At 48.6% G+C, this 18292-nt stretch overlaps 1 protein-coding gene across 3 annotated transcripts in view; it reads right to left on the bottom strand.

Annotated features, from left to right (window-relative positions):
- The window catches only part of MDGA1 (MAM domain containing glycosylphosphatidylinositol anchor 1), a 383343-nt gene that overhangs the window by 28137 nt on the left and 336914 nt on the right, over positions 1-18292 (bottom strand). Inside the window, exons 18-20 of one of the 3 annotated variants that reach the window (XM_019527001.1) lie at positions 10124-10213; positions 7617-7691; positions 3478-4013 (exon numbers count right to left, since the gene is read on the bottom strand). In XM_019527001.1, coding sequence (XP_019382546.1) covers positions 7645-7691; positions 10124-10213 — 137 coding nt within the window. In that variant the 3' untranslated portion in view covers positions 3478-4013; positions 7617-7644. Of the gene's footprint in view, positions 1-3477; positions 4014-7616; positions 7692-10123; positions 10214-18292 lie in introns of those variants that run through there. The other 2 variants (XM_019527004.1, XM_019527003.1) reach the window with 2 other exon arrangements.

The following is an 18292-nucleotide window of genomic DNA, read 5'->3' as shown; positions in this document are numbered from 1 at the left end:
AAAAAAAAAAAGGGAAAAGCCCCAGGACTCACCATTTCTGCAGTGGCCTCAGGGCTTTGGGGGTCTCATGCAGAGCCCCCCATGTGGCACAGGGCAGCGAGGGGCAGCAAGGATCACCCCTGCCAGCAGGAACGATGAGCGTGAGGCTTTTCTTGTTTTTTTTTCTTTTTAAAGGGCTGGAGCTGGCCTGGGTGGGGCACCTGTGGGTGGGCTAGGGGAGTGAGGGGGGGGGTCAGGGTGCTCCTGCAGAGCCCCCTACACAGCGTGATGCAGCAGGCACAGCCAATGGAGTTACATTTTGGCTTCAGCAGTAGGGGCTCATGCTGGGGTCTCTGGTCTGATTACATTTGCTAGTCGCTGTGAGTGACAAAAAAAACTAGGATTTTAGTAACGTGACTACTCCCACTCATGTCAGAGGTGAAATGCTGGTGCCCCTAGCTCAGGCATCTGGATTTCAGCCCTGAGTGCTCCTGGCTTTAATTTACCTCCCATCCTGGCAATAGGGCTTCCCAGGCAATGCACTCACAGGGAAGGGTTACATTTGCATGTAGATGCCATGAATTTAACATGTGGCTGCTGCCCTTGATTGTGGGGAGCTCTGTGCATAGTCAAGTGTCTGCATCTAGAAAATCAATCCAGAGGTTTCTCCTTTGCAGTTCCCCCTGTGCTGGCCTGAGATTTGCTACCTGCCTCTGCACTGTGCATGCCTGGCTTGACCTGCAAGGGTGTGGGAGTATCTGCCTGTGTTTTTGCACAGTCTTTGCCATGGTAATCTGTCCTTGGGGTGCAATGCCCTTGGGGCCTGGGCACTGTGCTTGCCCAGCAATACCCCTCTGCCCAACCTGTTGGCATCCCACTGTGCCCTGAACCTTGGGCTGTTAGTAGCTTCTGCTGCACATCTCCCCTCCCGGGGTTTGCAAACAAAGATGCAGTTACATCTCTGAGAGCAAATGAAAATCATCCCTTGCGTGGCCAGGGCAGCTGCTCCCCTCTGCATGCCAATGGGCGGTTTGAATGGAGCAGCCGAGCTCAAAATCAATAGCAAATAGGAGTATCAAATTCCTCTCTTTCCGCTCGAGAGGTGATTGCTTCGCGCTCATAGGGCAGCTGCTAATTTTTCTATTTTCCTGTTGATTTATGAAATTGGGGCCTTGGCAACGCTGCTTGCAGCAACAGAGATCTGTGCTCCCTACTGCAGCTGCTGTGCAAAGGGGCTCTCAGTTGGAAAGCAAAACCAACCTACGGTGTCAGAGCAGGGCCAGAAGCTGGGCTAATAGCTGGAGTGCCCAGCAGTGGCTCTGCTTGTTACGAGGCAACACACAGCGCTATGGAGGTATGATGGCACCTGGCTACAGGGGCTCTGGGAACTATCCCTCCATGTCTAAAGGGTCTAACAGACAGGGGGAGATAGAACTAGAGTGATGGGGATGAAATTCAGCCAAGGAAAATAACTTTCTGACACTTGGAACTATTAGACTGTGGGATCATTCTCCCTGCTTCCCTTAGCCAGGAAATGGGTGTGAAGCCCATCTCCTGGGATGCTTAGAACTAAACTGGCCAAAGACCTGGGAGTGGACTATAGGGCACAACCCAGCCCTGGCCTCCAGGCATGGACCAAGTGGGGTCAGACATACATTTGACACCCCTGCTCTAAAAGGTTAAGCACTGGCTTAGACAAAACCCCCAATCTGAAATGTTTTTTGAGGGAAATAAAAGGTTCCAAGTTGTCAAAGCAAGAAACAAAATGTTTGTTTTTTTAGTTTGAAACCACTGATCATTTCTGCAATTTTAATGTCTAAAGAAAAGATTTTTTTTTTTTCAAAGGGGGAAAACAAAAGGAAAAAATTGCCCAAACCAATCCGAATGCTTCTCTGGATTGTTGGTTTGGGAACATTTTCATGATTTTGACTTTTTGCATTGACTTGGGACAGGAACCAATATTCCACGTCAAAAATTCTTGAGGGCTGAGGAAGGGATTCCCTGCGCAGTTCTGTTCTTGCCTCTGAATAGTCCAAGGATCTCTATGGTTTTGTGACTCTGATATACCTCTCATGTAGACACACGATACATCACCAGTCTCTGAGAAGCTCTGTTCCTGCCCCTCCTGCCATCTGAAGTGCTCTGAGACGTGTGCCTGACCTCCTTCTAAGATGTCCACTACAGCTAATTGCCATGAGACTGGCTGAGGAAACAGGCTATGGGATACAGAGCTTGGCATTCTAGATCAGCAGTCTCCGGTCTAGCTCCAGTTGTTTGTGGTGGAAAGTCATCCCCATCCTCTGATAGCCTGGGGCCTAACACACATTCCAGTTCCCAGTGGGACAGTGTAGACGTGTTACCTCAAAATGCCCCTCATCTCTCTCATTAATTGGCCTCCTTTCTTTCATTTTCAGCAGGGGCCTAGGACTGAGTGGGCCAGGGAAACCAAACAACCTGTGCACACTTGTAGAAGAAGGGTGACAGCCACTATCTTGGCTAACATCTGGGACTAAGCCAGGGACCCGCAGAGCTAAAGCCACAAGGTTTTACAACTTGAGGTAAAGAGCTGCCCTCTGCAGAGACCCATAATGCGCACTGAACAGTGGGTTACAGTAGCCCCAATATGCCAGGGTTGCAAGGTAACTTTGTGCCCTGCCATCAGCCACATCCCATTTGCTCTATGAAGAGACGGTTAGACTCCAGGGCAGCCAGTGTGGCATATTCTTTATATATATATATGTGTGTGTGTACACACACACACACACACACACACACACACACACACACACACACACACACACACCTTAAACCACATTAAGAAACTGCGCACCTGTTACAATAAACGCACCTGCTCCCCTGCGCATCCACCCCCTGCCCTTCCCTAACCCAATTGCAATTCCCTAGTCCAAGCCCTGATTTGGGGTTTACATTCTCAGTTCATTCACTGTCCTTGTCGCTACAGCATATTCACTGTACAAGAGCCGGGATGCCTCTGACATGAGACAACTGCTTTTAGGCGCTTCTGTTAAGGACCGAGGTAGCGCAGATATAGCCTCCAAGAGACACTGAACTGCAGTGAAGTGCTAGGCGGGGTCTTTTCCCTTCATGCTGGCTGCTGCTTGCAGGGGATGTGTGGCACACAGTGAGAACGCAGCTCCCAAAGGGGCTACTTCAGGTAAAGGAAAACACTTTGAAGTGGGAAGGTTTCCTTTCGCATGGCTCTTCCCTTTCCAGTTCATAGCTGGATCTGTCCCTCCTTGACATATTGTGCCCTGATCACTCAAGGAGTGTGTGTGTCACCCTTTCTCAGAACTTGAAGAAGGGGGGGCAGTGGGTGCTGTCAGGGAGGGCCAGGCGATAGCAGCCTGTTTGTAACCCTTGATAAATGCCACAGTGCAGCCAGCGTGAAATGAAGAAATATTGCTCCCGGTAAATATTTATTTTATATCAGAAATTAGCATACCAAATGTAATTAAAAAACAACTTTATGTGTGTGTGCCCCCCCACACGTCTGTCAAATGACATCTTAGAATAACTAGTCATAAAGAATGTGGCCTAATTAGCAAGCATCTCAGCCTACTGTCGCCGTTTGATAATTACACTGCAATGAGCTTCTGAAATTAGGAATTTTTTTCTGCCCTTCTCTGGCATAAGCCAGTGCCAGCTGGTTTTCATTCTCCCCACCTTTATTGTGTCTTCCTCTTTCTGAATGTATTAGAGCCCACGTGCTGGAGCAGTCAAGTGCCAGCCTTGGAAATACCTCGCTTTGCCAATCAAGGGCCTCATGAGTGACACCTGACAGCCACAGCCATGCAGCTCATGAGTTTCTCTGAGATGCAGAACGGTTCCCCTTGTGACACTTCATGCACATCTGAGCCATAGCTTTTTCTCATGCCCATTGTTCTCAGTCTCCGAACTTGGCTAGCATGTCAAGATGAGGTGAAATGAAGAACAAAGGGGAAAGCAAGATGCCTGAAGCCTCTTGGAGGAGCCAAGGAATTGTTTCCAGAGATGAAGGGAAGGATAGGAGGAAGCTGTAGGAAGAGCAATTGCAAAGGTCTTGAGACTAAAGGGAAGTTGTTGATTCTGATCTTCTGCATAGCACTTTAATTGCTCATTCAAGGGGTGCTTGGTAACTGATAGGCAGGGGTGTGTGTCTGTGTGTATTAATAACAGTTTTAGGAGGACTTTGCAAGACTTGAATCTTTCAAAAGTGACCCCTAAGAAAGAAGGAAGCAGATGGCACCTTGTGGAAACCTTTCTACTTTTGTCATGAGAGTCAAAATAACACTTTGCCTTTTCCAGCAATATTCTACGCACGCTAATGAACTCTGTAAGACAGGCTGTCCTTATTGAGGAGGTGGGGAAACTGAGGCTAAGTGGGGAATGACAGCTGGCTCATGATCTTAACGTGAGTTAGTAGCAGATGTGGGACTAGTATTTAGGGACACTGAGTCCTAATTGCCTGCTTCAGCCTCACCAAACTACTCTCCCTTCCCAAGAGTAGGAAGGCATTCAGATGACGTATCTTCTACTCCTCACTGGAACAAACCTTCTAATTCACCCCAGGGACAACTGTATCACAGGCTGCCTGGCCCTTTGGGAGTCTCTTTTGCTCTTGATGTGAAATCATGGGTGCTGTTGAAATCTGTAGCGTGCAAAATGGGAAACTGGTGAAGGCTCCTGGCTAGAGCTCTGCCAACACAGGAAGAGACAGACTTAGAAGCTTTAAGGATAATCCCATTTAAAGTTCAGTGTTTGGAGTTATAGCAAAATGACTCTGCCATTCTGTTGCACCCTCCTGTGACACCTGATGCTTGTTCTCACACAGAGTCCTTGTCCTTGCCCTTTCTGACAGCCAAGTCCTCTCCACAAATTCCTAGCAGAGAGTATATACTAAGCTGGAAATCCCAGGAGTGCCTGTTTGGAGGCAAGTGCCTATTTTCATACAAACAGAGGGGAGCAAAGAAAGCAGGCAAGAGAAACAGAAAATATCAAAGGAAAGCCAAACGGTTTGTAATGGGAACATTTCCTCCAGAGGCTCTTTAAAATAAGGCTTTTTATCAGCACGTAGAAAAGGGACTGACAAAGGAAGGCTCTGGTGGGTGGAGAAGGGAGAAAGGGAGGAGGTGGTATAGCAGCTAAGAAGTTAAGGATTTGGAGACACTGGCAGCAGAATGGAGCATAATGGGACCAAGCTTCTGAGATGTCATTAATTAACAACAAGGCTAGTATAGGGCCTGCCATCTCACAGATGCTGTGGGCAGTGCAGTGGGAACTGGAAAGCCTGGGGGACTTCAGGGATAACTGTGATTAACTCAGGGCTGGGGAAAGTATTAGGGCCAGGGCAGATCTCATTTCCTCAGCTTGCAGTTCAACTACCATAATGTGGCATGGGGAGTCCCCCTCACCTCTCCACTGCATCTAAGGGAAGGAGACATAATGGGATCAGTGCAGAGCCGGAAATGCTGAGCCCCTCAGAAGCCTCAGTCCTAGAGCAGGGATCAGACAGGTCATGTCTATACATCTCTAAGGAGAGACTGTGGACAGTACTATGGTTGGGCTCCAAGACTGATACTGGGAGCAGCATCTTGAGAAAGAGTAGCTGTGATGAGTTTGCTGGGCCTCTTAGTAAGGAGAGGGCATTAGTCTAATAAAGTCATTTGACCCCGATGTTTCCCAGTCTCAGGTGTGGATATGGGGTGCCCTGTTATACTCTGCCATGGGGAAAAGAGTCCCAAGCCCCTCTCAGTGCCGGTCAGTGGTATAACAAGGAGAGCTGGTACCCAGGTCAAAACCTGAGGGAGCGTGTGTGTGTGTGGGGGGGGAGGTATGTGTGGATTCAAGAGTTGGAGGGGGTGGTCAGCAGTCTTACCCATGCCAGGAACACCTAAACAGCCCCTGGCTGAGCTGCAGCTGCTGCCACCACAGGCTCTGCCTGCCCCAGCTGTTGCTTTTAAAGGGGCAGTGGCAGCAGCAGCTGGGGACTGTTTGGGGCTTCCCGGCATGGCTATGCTGCTGGGACGTGGACTCCACAGGGGTGGGGGGCAATTCCACTAGCCCTCTTAACTTGGCATCTAGGGCAGGTGCCCCTCTCACCCATTCCTCATTATGCTACTGGGGCTGGTTCTGCCAAAGTTGGGCCCAGGTTCAGGCTACCCTTTAGTGTGTCCAAACTGGGTCAGCCACCCCTAGTAATAAATAGTGCTACGTCCTGCATGCTGCTGGGGAGCACAGCATGCTGGGAAACCCACTGCTCCCCCCTGGGCTCTAGTGTGGCCAGTCAGGGCCAGATCAGAAAGGCAGGTAGGTACCTAAGGAGGCAGGTTGGTGTCCAGGGGGAATTTCAAAAGTGCCTAGATACCTAACTCCACTGGTTTCAAGAGGTGCCAACAGGAGGGGAGGCAGGGCAGTAATGGGTGTTGACAGGGAAAAGGGGCATCTGTGTGCTCTGTCTCTGGGGCCCAGGTTGATTTTACAAAGGTTTCCTGAGAAATTTAAATGAAGCCTAATTCCCTGTAATGATTGCGGCGGAGAGCTCCACGCAGCCTGATTTGCATCCTTGGCTATCTCCGTCATCTCTCCTGCTTTGTTCCTAATTGCCCCTACTCTGTTAATGTAATTGCCATGCCCCTGTAGCTCTCTAAATCTCTGTCAAAGGCCTTGCCGCAACTTCCTTGAAGATCCTTCACTGCCCATGGAGGGGGGGTAGAGGGATCAGAAAGGGGTTGGGCTTCTCAAGGACAAGTAGCAGGATGGAGCAGTGCCCTGTTTAACATGTGTCCCTACTACCTGTCCTGGGATAGCTGCCTATAGGCTAAGGCCTATAGGAAAATGTCCTTGCTAACCCTGGGGCCTTCCTTGGGGGTGGGGAGACAGCGATGCTCCAGACTTTCCAGAGATGCTCTCCCTTGCTCTGAGAGGACAGACAGGATCCCTGTGCTGATGCTGCAAATGCAGCAGCCCCAGGCACTAGCTTCCTAATTGCTGTGCGTGGCTGGGTTCTTCTGGGGATCCAGCAGTGAGGGCGAGTGAAGATAAAGAGGGCTGGAGTTTCATTTAAGTCATTAGAAAGCTCCCTGGAGAGCTGTGAAGGGGAGGCAAAGAGAGAGGGGTAGTATGAGGCAGGTGGGGAGAGCAAAGGAAAGTGGGAAAGAAAGGAAATGAGGGAAGGCATGAGTGAGGAACGGGGTAAAACTGTGTGAGGGAAAAGACGAGAGAGTAAAGAATGAGAGAAGAAAGAGCAAGTGTGTGCGCGAATGCTGGCCTGGCGTGAGCTACCATGTCGCTGCTTCTGGGGATTGCTGGGTGAGCCCTTGGGGGGGCTGTGTCAGTCTGTAGCCCCACAGATTCCTGTGCTGGGCTCCTCTCAGCCAGCATGCCTTATAGCTTGTCCCATCCAAAGACTATCATTTGTTTTGCCTTGTACATACATTTGAGATATATGCACAAGGTCTGGGCCTGGATCTCACATCCTGTCACCTGCAGCGGCCAATAATTTTTGCCTCTGGTGGAAGTGTCCCTCATTATCATGTGTCCAACGAACGTGCTCTGACAGGGGCAGAAAGAACGGATTACTTACAGATCCCACTTCCACCAAGGGAATCAGCTTGTTCCCAGACTCACAAGGACTCCACCTCAATATCCAGCGTCAAATGCTGCAGTTCAGCCTTCTGCTCTGTCCAGCTTTGCAGCAACTGACTCACCAGCAGCTGGCAATGAAAATGTCAGAGGATTAGAGGAAAGTCCCTGCTCTTATGAGATCAAAGAGCAGGGAACATTTCTGAAGTGACTCAGAAGCCCTTTACTGCCTCAGGACTCTCAGGGCTGTGTGCACGTATCTGTGTCTTTCACTCTAGCCACCTCTTATGGTCCAGCTGGGTGCGGCCAGCTTTGCAGGCTGGATGGAGTCTATCTCCCTTGGGAGCTGAGCAGCAGGTAGGACACAGTTCCCACCTTATCCTGCAGCACTGTTGTCCATCCCCTGCCTCAGCCATGCCAGCTTTGCTGTCAAATGCCCCATTTGACAGGTGTTTAATTTCAATCGCTGAACCTCTGGCCTAATGCCAACCAGTCTTCCACTTCAGTTCTTGCCATTGTCTTTTCTTCTGCTCGCTTCTCTCCCCTCCCTGTTTATTCATTCTTTTTTGCTCACCTGTGTTTTTTGTTTCTTTCTATCTTTGAAATCCTACACACATGCATTTCCCTGTTCTGTCTGCCTGTGTGTCTCTCTTATGTGCATCTCTCTTGTTGATGTCCCTTTTACTTTGTGTGTGTGCTTGTGTGCATATATATATCTTGCTGTCTCTTGCTGTCCATGCTGACTGTAAGTATTTCTCCACCCTTATTCAATTTTAAGGCTTGGACAGGAGATCTAAGCAAGGCATGGTCTGGGAATACCAGCATGAATGTGGTGCTTGTTGCTTTGGTACGGAGGACTATATCAGCCATTTACCTCTCTTTGTTTTGCTTGTCACAGAATGCACTGTAATCCCTTCACCCTGCTTCACAGATGGGCAACTACTTCATGGGTAGAGCATGGTAACTCTTACATAGCATAATGACCCAACCTAGAACAGCCAGGACTCAGGGTTAGCCAAATAAGCCAATGACATTCAATTATTTGCATGACAGTGGATACCCTAATAGAGAAGACAGCCCTATTTGCTCTTTGGAACAGGGCAGTCATTTATCATGAGTCTATACAGAATCCACCACGCTGAAGTCCAATCTGGCTATGCACTTTAGTTCTTACCATGCTAAAAACTTTATATAGTAGAGATGATAATTGTGTTTGGAGTTACACGTGCACATAGCATGAGAGTCCTTGCCCTGAAGAGCTTCTAATTAGAAGCAGTGACATTTTTGTTTGAAATCCTTTTTTTTTTTTTAAATGAGAAGTGGCCTTTATCCAATACAAAAGATTTGGTGGAAATTTTTCATTTCTGTCCAAGTTTTCTGGGGTTTTTGATGCAAAACAATCCTGAACTTTTTAGGTTTCCTCCCTTTCTCTACCTTTCCTGCCCTTTATCCATTTGTCACTAGGAAATAAGTGAAAGGGGAAATAAATGACTTTCTTCATAGAAAAGCTGAATATTTTTTCATGGAAAATTCTGGGGGAAGTATTTTTTGAAAATTTCAGTCAAAAAAAGTGATTACTGTACTGGTTTTTGACTGTCATAGAATCATATAACAGTAGTGGTAAAAGGGACCTCCGGAGGCCATCTAGCCCAACCTCTTGCTCAAGGCAGGATCACTTCTGCTTTAACCAATTCAGACAAACTACTTGTCTGGGTAACCTTCTCTTAAAAATTTCCAAAGAGGGAGGTTTCACAGTTGCTCTAGGAAATGTACTCTGGTGCTTAACCACCCAAAGAACAACACAGGCTAAGAAAATGTCGTTATTTCTAATCTACAGAAGGGAAAACTGAGGCAAAGAGCAATTAAGTGCCTTACCCAAAGTCAAATGCTGACTCTTCAGCTGAGCTGAGAATTAAATTCAGAGCCCTGACCACTGCATTACTCAACTGACCAGCCCTGCTTGATGGTAGCAGACCAACATTAGTAGCTCACCAGGTATACAGCAGGTTGGTATGTTGGTGGAAGATGTCCCTGATCATTAGGCAACTATCTGTGAGAGATGTGGAAAACCCCAGGAGTGCTGTCAAACCTATGGCACACAATGGGAAAGACAGGAAGTTACTAGGACTCTGCAGGCCATTTAGTTCTTGCAGGTTAAAGAGGTTGAAGATAAGGCATGGTTTGATGGGAGATGTCAAAAAGCACCTTGGTGTTGAAACATGTGGTTCTGGTGAGCACATCTCTTCCATCTAGTGGTAGCACTAAGCTAGTGCCTCAGCGTTGTCAAAGGGTGAGCTATTCTCTGGATGGGACCTGGCTGCTCATGCTTATAAGGGCAATTGGATTCTAAATTTCTCCTTGCTGCTTTTCAGCTAAATATATCATTCCCTTGCCATACTAACTGGTTGTGAAACAGTTGAAAGGCTGTCACATCCCACCCCAGAAGTGGCTGCATTCCAATGGGAAGGTGTGGATCGTTTTGGGAGAGTACAAATATAAGACACTATTTCCATTTGTGCAGCCTATTCCTTCCCCACCCCCAGATCCCATATCTTGTTCTCACCTCTCAGCTTGCATGTCACCCTTCTTTGTCTCGCTTCTTGCACTAGGGGGTGCTGGAGAGGCTGAATGAGGCAGAGATGAAAGAAAATTTCTGTAAAAGAGGGGGAATGTGGTTTAATTGCTAGAACTCAGAAAGGTTTCCAGAGCTTGCAACATGAACCTTATCAAACAAGGGACATTTTGAGCTTAATTGCTCTCCCAGGAAAGTTTGCTCCTTAATTAGAAAATATTTTAAACCCCTCTCTGCCCCCTGCTAATAGAAGCATCCCACAGTGTGAAATAAAAACCAGCTGCCTTTAGCACCTTAGTCTATATTCTGTACCCAGAACATCTCTCTTTCCCCCTAGCACTGAGTACCCTTCTAATCTCTGGCTTCTTTAGGGTGCTACTTGGCCTGGGGCAATTGTATGCTCCATGGCTTTCCTGCTTCTTGTCCTCTTCCCAGTCTGGGGGAAATGAGCTGTTATCCTGCATCTCCAGTGTGTGTGTACATGTACGGGGTGTATGTGTGGGAGGATCTCTCATCTCCTTTACTTTTCTGGTGGTTTCCCAATCTAGTTTAACCCTTCAAGTGCTGGTTTCCTCCTGGCTGGCATTTGAAAAGGGGGGTGGGGAGGTGTAAGGTGGGTGAACTTGTGAAGGGAGAACTGAGGCAGGCTGCTGGCAGCAGGGGTCAGGACAGGGTTCTTGGCTAAAACGATTCCATTTGCTGACCCAGTTTTTTTGCTGTCAAAGCCCTCTCCTCTCTGGGACTCTTTCCTCCCTATGTGCCCAGCTTAGCTGCCTGGGATCACTTCTAGTCCACCTAGACAAGTGGATGGGATGCAGCCCTTCCCAGGCACCAGTCTCTGTGGAGCTAGAAACCTTTCCATTCTGTGGTAGCCAGTTCCAGCAGGGACCTCCTTCACCACAGCTCTTGAGTATCAGGTTGGAAACCAGGAATGAGGAGTGGAGGGCAGCTCTTATAGGAGGGGATGGCCTAGTATGGGGAGTTTCCCTGTATCTGAGCTGAATTGTAAACTCTTTGGGACAAGATGCAAGCCTGTGCCTTTGACTGTGCACCAGCTGTTAGGCAGCACAGGCTTAGGACTTACTGAGCAACACACTGAGGTCACCTGAACAGGGGTCCAGTGCCTTGGTGCCCCACTCAATGCAGGGAACCAGCTTCTCCTGCAAGCATTTGGCATATGCAGTCTGCAGGGCTGCCCTAACTAACTGGTGCACACATTCCCCACAGCAGAGATTGCTGCACCAGACCATTGCCCTGGATGGTCCTTTTGCAAGGTATCTCTAGGGCCTGGGGGTAAATCCTATACAGAGCGGAGAGAGCAGGAGTCTAGGAGGCACACCATCAGGCATTAAGGCCTGGCTGATCTGCCGAGCAAGGAGAAGGTGAAGCCAAGGTGAACAGCAAACAACCTCTGCCCGTACACTGTGGCAACAGCCCTGCTATCCTCCTTTGTGACTACTGCCCTCCCTGGATCCCAGAACAGCCAGAGGTGGCATGAATTGGTAGCCACCTGTTTGCCCTCCTTCCCTTAACAAGAAACTAGGGTTTCTTTGGCCAGGCCCAAAAAGATGGACAAAGCTGAGGAAGCGGCAGCAAGGCTTGGGAGTGCCAGAAGGAGAGATGTGCATTTAGGGTAAAATGCTGAAGGGGCAGAGCTATGAGAAGGAAGGGACTTCGGGGCTGGACTGGCTTTGTGCTGAGAGGAGGTGATGACACCCCCACTGCAATGGCTTTAATGGGTTAACCACCAGGTGTGTCAATCTGTGGGGAATGTGGTAAAGGAGGTGGGAGAGAAAAGCTTATTCTCTTTCCACGTGCCTGCCAAGATGATGTCTGTCCCCTCAGCTCTTCCTCTTATTGTTTGCACAGTTCCTTCCTCCTGAAGGTAGAGCTGATGTAGCAGCTGCATTTGGGTGCCAGGAGGCAAAGGACCCCTGGCACTGCTTCCCTCCTCCCACCTCCAAATCCATCCCTATACCTGCCTTTCCCTACCCCAGCCATCATTTTCCACTTGGCGAGCTTCACAAACATTTTAATTTCATGCCCGGTTGTCGTTGATGGTTTGTAAAACATCTGAATTATATTAGCGCTGTTTAAGAGTGTGACAGGCTGAGGAGCAGCAGCCTCCAGTGAGCGTTGATTCCAGATGGTTAAGTGACAAATCTCACTTCTGATGTCTTAACTAGAGAGGCGCGGGAGGGAAAACGGAGAAGAAAGAGCACAAAACAAAACAGCAAGTGGTAACCCACTAGATCTGAGGCGGCTTGGGGACTAGACAGCACTTAATACAGACTGAAAGAAACAGGCAGCAGATGTCAGTCTATCCAGGGACCTCACAGAGTGTATCCCCTCCCTGATCCCTGTTGAAAGGACTTGCTCTCTCATCTTGATTACGCCTGACTAAAGTCATCCTGGACTGCAGTCCTCTGGACCATAGATCCTCATAGGGCCGGGCCTCTGTGACCACCTTCACCTGTGACTGGGGCTGAGAGGGAGACTTCTTTTTCGTTTGGACTTGATTCTGCAGTTATGGTCAGTACAACAGTAGTCCCCAGAGGCCCTGGCTAGTATCAGGGATCCATGATGTTAAATGTGGCATGCTTATTTGCACAATGAGAGACACTATGCCTTAAAGGGATCCCAGTCAAAACAGATGAAACAGGCAAAGGATGGGAAGGGAAACTGAGGCACAGATAGATGAAGCAAAAGTCAGGATGGGTCTTTTAACTCCTAGCCTTTGTCCTTCATGCCACACAATCCTTTCTCAATTATTGAACTGCTCCTGACCTACTGGCTTTGCTGAACAGATTTCCTACCTCATTTTAGTACCTCTCTTTGTTATTGCAAGGGCAGGGCATTGGCAGTGCCTCGGTCTCCCTTGGTTTTACCTATGTACTCTTGTGGGGTGTTTTTGGTGTTTCTGGGTTTGTGCCTCATAGTTGTGTGTGAGGGTTTAAAGTGATGATTTGGGGGAATCCTTGTATAAAAATGGTTGTCTGAATGCTGGGGACTGGACTCTATGGCTCAAAAGGCCTCTCTTAGTCTTGAATGCCTAAATCTGGTGGGTTTTTTATGTAGCACCCATCATGTCTCATCTAGTTACTGGTCCCCTCACAGCATGACAGGCTACTTCTGCTGCTACCTGTTGAAGCTCCCATGATAGATGTGTGCACTGCAGAGCTAATGGTCCTGGTTTCAGCTCTGCTGCTAGCCTAAGCTAAGAGTCTTTTACATAAGAACATCACAAGTCATAGTGGGTGTCCATATGTACATAGGTAGATGGCTTCCTTAGCTCTCAAATGCAGCTGTTTCTGCTCTGAAACCACCTGCATGGTTAGACTGGATCCAGTCCTGACCTGGAGGTAGGATCACACCTCAGTGAATCAGAGAAAATTAGGGTTGGAAGGGACCTCAGGAGGTCATCTTGTCCAACTCCCTGCTCAATGTAGGACCATCCCCAACTACATCATCCCAGGCACAGCTTTGTCTAGCCGGATTTTGAAAACCTCCAAGACTGGAGCTTCCACCACCTCTCTGCGTTACCTGTTCCAGGGTTTTGCTACCCTCCTAGTGAGAAAATTCTTCCTAATATCTAACCTAAACCTCCCTTGCTGCAACTTGAGACCTTCGTCTGTCATCTGCCACCACTGAGAACAGTCTAGCTCCATCCTCTTTTGGACCCCCTTCAGGTAGTTGAAGGCTGCGATTAAATCTCCTCTCAGTCTCCTCTTTTCTAGACTAAATAAGCTCAGTTCCCTCAGTCTCTCCTCACAAGTCACGTGCTCCAGCCCCCAGAAAACCAGCTCTATTTCCTACTACACCTGAAATGGTCTTTAAGCCCCCAAGCCAGCTATTGGTCTGACCCTACTAAGATCATGACATCCCATGGGGGCCCTTCTCATGTCACCAACAGCTGCAACAGCAAAAGCGATCCAGCTCCACAGATTGCAGGAGGGAAAACACACAAGGTAAATATTGAGAGTGTGTTCCCCTGTATCCTACCAGCACAGTGCCCATTGCTATAGTTACAGCTGTTTGTGTTTGCATAATAAAGACAGCCTGTGTGCACAGGGAGATGGGCTCAGGGGGTGGCATTTGAAACAGTTGCATGCCCCTATTGCTATCTGGTTTAGGCGACAAGTGCAATGAGTTTGGTGATCTCAGTTCAGACAATGGTGGCCATTTGTCCATGCCAGAAAGCAACCGTGTGATCTGGCATCCTGTGGGACAGTATACTGCTCCATAGGGAAGTTAGTGCTAGAACTGCTGGGTGTCCCATAATCTTCCCTAGAGGGGAGACTTGCATTCCCAAAGTCTATTGAACCGGTTCCAAAGTCTATCATGAACTGCTCTTGGAGGCAAACAGGGGCAGGCCCAGAGCGCTCCAAAACTCACCTGGGTTTTGGTTTGGATTGCAGTACAGGGAGGGAGAATTGGCCCAGGTGGGCTGAGCAGCTTTGCATGCAGCCATGTAGGAGACCTACCACTGATCCAACCTTATCGTGGCCCCAGAGCCTTGCGTAGTGAATGGGCCACCCTCATATACCTCCACTGAAATCAAAGGTATGACTCCAGGGATGAATTTGCCCCCTTTCTTGTGAGACTACTGCTGGGAGGGGCAGTTTAGTAACTTGTGTGTCAGGTCTGCAGTATATCCCTTGCACAGAGATTGAGACCCCTTTCAGTGCCTTCATGAGGCTGCTGAATATTTAGCTGCATTGCTCCAAAAACTATTCTGAACAGGTAATGTTGGTTCAGGACAGGAAGTGTTTACTGAATCTGTAAACCCAAGGTTCAAGTTTTGGTAGGAGCACGGCTGTCTGTCTGTCTGGCTGTCTGTCTTCCTCCAGAGGGTCATAAATTGGTTACCAGTCACAGACACCTTTCGGACGAGACTTTACAATCCAAAGTCCTTCTTACTCTGAGTTCAGATCAGAGGTTCCATGGCATTATGGAAAGCAAAGTAATAGTTTTGTACTGGGGTCTTCTTCTAAGCGTCCTCTCTCCCTTCCTTCCTGGAGCTCATGCTTTACTCCAGAGATACCTATATAGCGGTGGTGCTGTATGTTATACAGGTTCCAAAGTGCCTGGGATCTTTCAGACTAAAAGCTACTTTATAAACAGAATATAAACAGGGGGATTGTTAGATATTTGTTTTGCATGGTACTAGATTTTAATTGAGAGGGTTAAATACTCTGCAGTCAGCTAATTTGGAATCATGATAAATTGCTGGTTTCTTTTTGGTTAGATCTTCCCAGGAATTACTGACAGGTGATTCACTGTTGCAACCAAGTCTGATCTGCACCTGTGAATATTAATGAGTTATAGGGGCAGAACTGTAAAACTGAGCTGCTAGTAAAAAATGCATCTTGTCCATTTGGCCCTGGTCACCCCCTTCTATTGGTCTCTAAATGTTGGTTGGACCCCTTTTTCAGAGTTAACTAGAAATGTATGATCTTCTGTCAATAATATTGATATGAGAGCTTCATGGTTCCTCAACAAGGAGAGAGCAGTGGCTCTGGCCAGCACTGGTACAGGTCAGGCTCCAGCTAAGGCTGGTGTGGATAATTTCCAGGTGGGTTCCATAATGGATCAGATTAATGAGAGAAACTTCAGGGACAGTATAGCAAGAGATCTTATAGTGCCTGGGTCTGATCCGCTCACTCACTAATATGAATCAAGAACAACTACACGTCATTGGAAGTTAGTGAGAGGGCCCTAATGCCCTCCGATTTCCAGGTAGCTGAGAACTGACTTTCAGGTAAGAGACATCTTGTAGCAAGGGGTAGGTGCAAAAGAAGGAATGCCAGTTGTGCCTAAGGAGGTGGGTCAGGGCAATGCCGTAGCAAGGTGGGGGGCAAGTGGGGTGACCATCCTGGGTGCTGAAGCAAAGGGACACCAATAGGTGCTGCCCAGCTGGGGTGAGGCACGGGATGGAGCTGCAAGTGGCTCATTTGTGGGGTGCTGGGATGGGGGGAGGGCGGCTTCTGCCACTGTGAACTCCTGGGCAAGTTTTTTTGGGGGGAGGGCGTGTGCCCGCTGGATCTGTGCGCAGGGCGAGGACAGGCGCCAAACTTCCTTGCCATGGCACTGGGTCAGGCTTCTGATGCCAAAACCCAAATGAAGAAATGTGCCCTTTCCAATTGAGCCAGTCAAAGAACAGCAGAACAGCATGGGAGACAAAGAGAAGGCTCTGGCCCAGATGGTTGGCTTAGCTGATTTGGGCTGCCATAGAAGATGAGGCCACTGGGGCTGTGGATGAGGAAACTGCCATGGCCTCACCTGGCACAAGACCTTCCAACCAGTTGCCTGGCTCCCCAGGGGACTTTGGAGGGAAATGATAAGTAGAGCAGTGTGGCTTTCTACAGAACCTGGGAGCCTAGGAAAGGCAGCAGCCACGTTCCCAGCCATGAGCACACTGTGCACTGCTTAGCACATTTAATCTCCTTATTATGGTAATGGCCTGATAACTGATTGTGTAGTTAAAATGGAAATTGATGCTGGGGCTGCCGTTTCTTTGACTTCAGAGAGCCTCTGTAGTAAACAATCCGGTAAAGGACCCTTTCAGTTAATATAATGCATCAGACCTCCATTAATAGGAAACTGGCAGTGGGAAGGAGAAGAAAGGGAAACGGTATGATCTGGACATTTGATATCAATTTATGTCTAAATTGGCCCTGGGTAAATAAAACATCCCATGGCCTGAAAAGTATAATTCAAAGGATTTGCCCCTGCAAATGGGGTGTTTGAGGTTTGTAGGCTGAACTGTGTGGCTGAGGATGCTGTGTAAATATTTGAAAGGTCAAACAAGTGTCTTGTACTATTCAAGGGTAACTAGGAAGAGGGACTGTCTGGGAGTTGCTTTCTGTCCCCTGGGGAGTCTGCAGGACTCCTTTATCCCTATTCACCTTGGAGGCTGGGCTACACTTCAGTTTTATCAGCAGAGGTTGCCTATTTGTTTCCAGGGGTTTGCACACATCCGCGGATGACTATGATGGAAGCCAGCAGAACCCTTCTATGAGCTGAATAAAATCTCCTCCCTGATGCTGACATCGCGGGTCAGTCCAGCAACAGAAATGTGAACCACTGGGAGCCCTGCATTCCTACCCATGGTACACAGACACATGGCACCTCCTAACACAAGCCCTTGCTGTGAGGATGAGGGGAATCAGCTAACACAGGTGAGGGTGTCCATGCCATAGTGACAGTCATGTCAGTAGCTCACAACCAACCAAAGTTCTGGCAGAGATTTCTTTTAGTGTAGACATAGCCTGAGTCTATGCTTCAGCAGGCATCCCCCAAATTCCTGATCCTGTTAGCTGCTTCTGTGCAAAGGCAGCCTCCCAGGAGGTGTTATGTGCTGTTCCTGATGCAGCACCTTGCTGGAGTATATCGCTGGTGCTCCCAGGCAGCAGGAGATTCTGAAGATCTGGAGCTCTGGGGACATTGGTGAACAAAGCTGCAGTCCTGCCTGGCTGCGGTGCTCATGAGAGCACGTTTTCCACCTCACCGCCCACCCACAGGTAATAACTGCCTCCTCTGAGAACAACGGACCTGTGAGGTGACTGAGAACAAAACAAGTCCGATGGCAGAACTATGCTCTCTGCTTTTTAGTCTCCCAGGGATATGAGCTCAGTGGTCCTGAGGGAATAAGGGGGAACTGCCCCACAGAGGCATGTGACTAGCCCTGGTGAGCATCTCTTCTGCATGAGAGAGAATGTGCTTCATACCATCGCGTCGGCTGAATTCTGATGCAGGCTCTATCAATTATTCACACCAGCAGCATCATATCCCCTCCGCTTGCTGCAGCTCACCCTCCCGCCTGCCCCTATTGATTAGCCAAAGTTTGCCCAGTGTTACAGGCTCGCTCTTTTGCTATTTTATTTCCTCTCAGCAGCTTTTCTTTTTTTGTGTGTCTGTTCCAAGGCTCTGGGATGTGGAGCTAATTTCATGCACTCCCAGCTCCCCTCATCACCTTCCCTTTGCCTCCCATCTGCTCCTTCCCTTCTCTGCAAGTTGGTGAACAAAAAAGGTCCCCCTCGAAGGACGTGAGGTAGATCCAGAATGGCTCTTGTGTGAATATAAGGTAAGGGTCTTGTTATGCAGTAATTATGGGCAGCTCCTCTGCTCGGGCCTGTAGGCGAGCTGTTAGGAAAGCCA

Source organism: Gavialis gangeticus, unplaced genomic scaffold (assembly GCF_001723915.1).
Source record: "Gavialis gangeticus isolate Ggan-Ray unplaced genomic scaffold, GavGan_comp1, whole genome shotgun sequence".
Lineage (NCBI taxonomy): Eukaryota > Metazoa > Chordata > Crocodylia > Gavialidae > Gavialis > Gavialis gangeticus.
The sequence above is the reverse complement of the archived record's forward strand: the minus strand, read 5'-3'. Positions and strand labels throughout refer to the sequence as shown.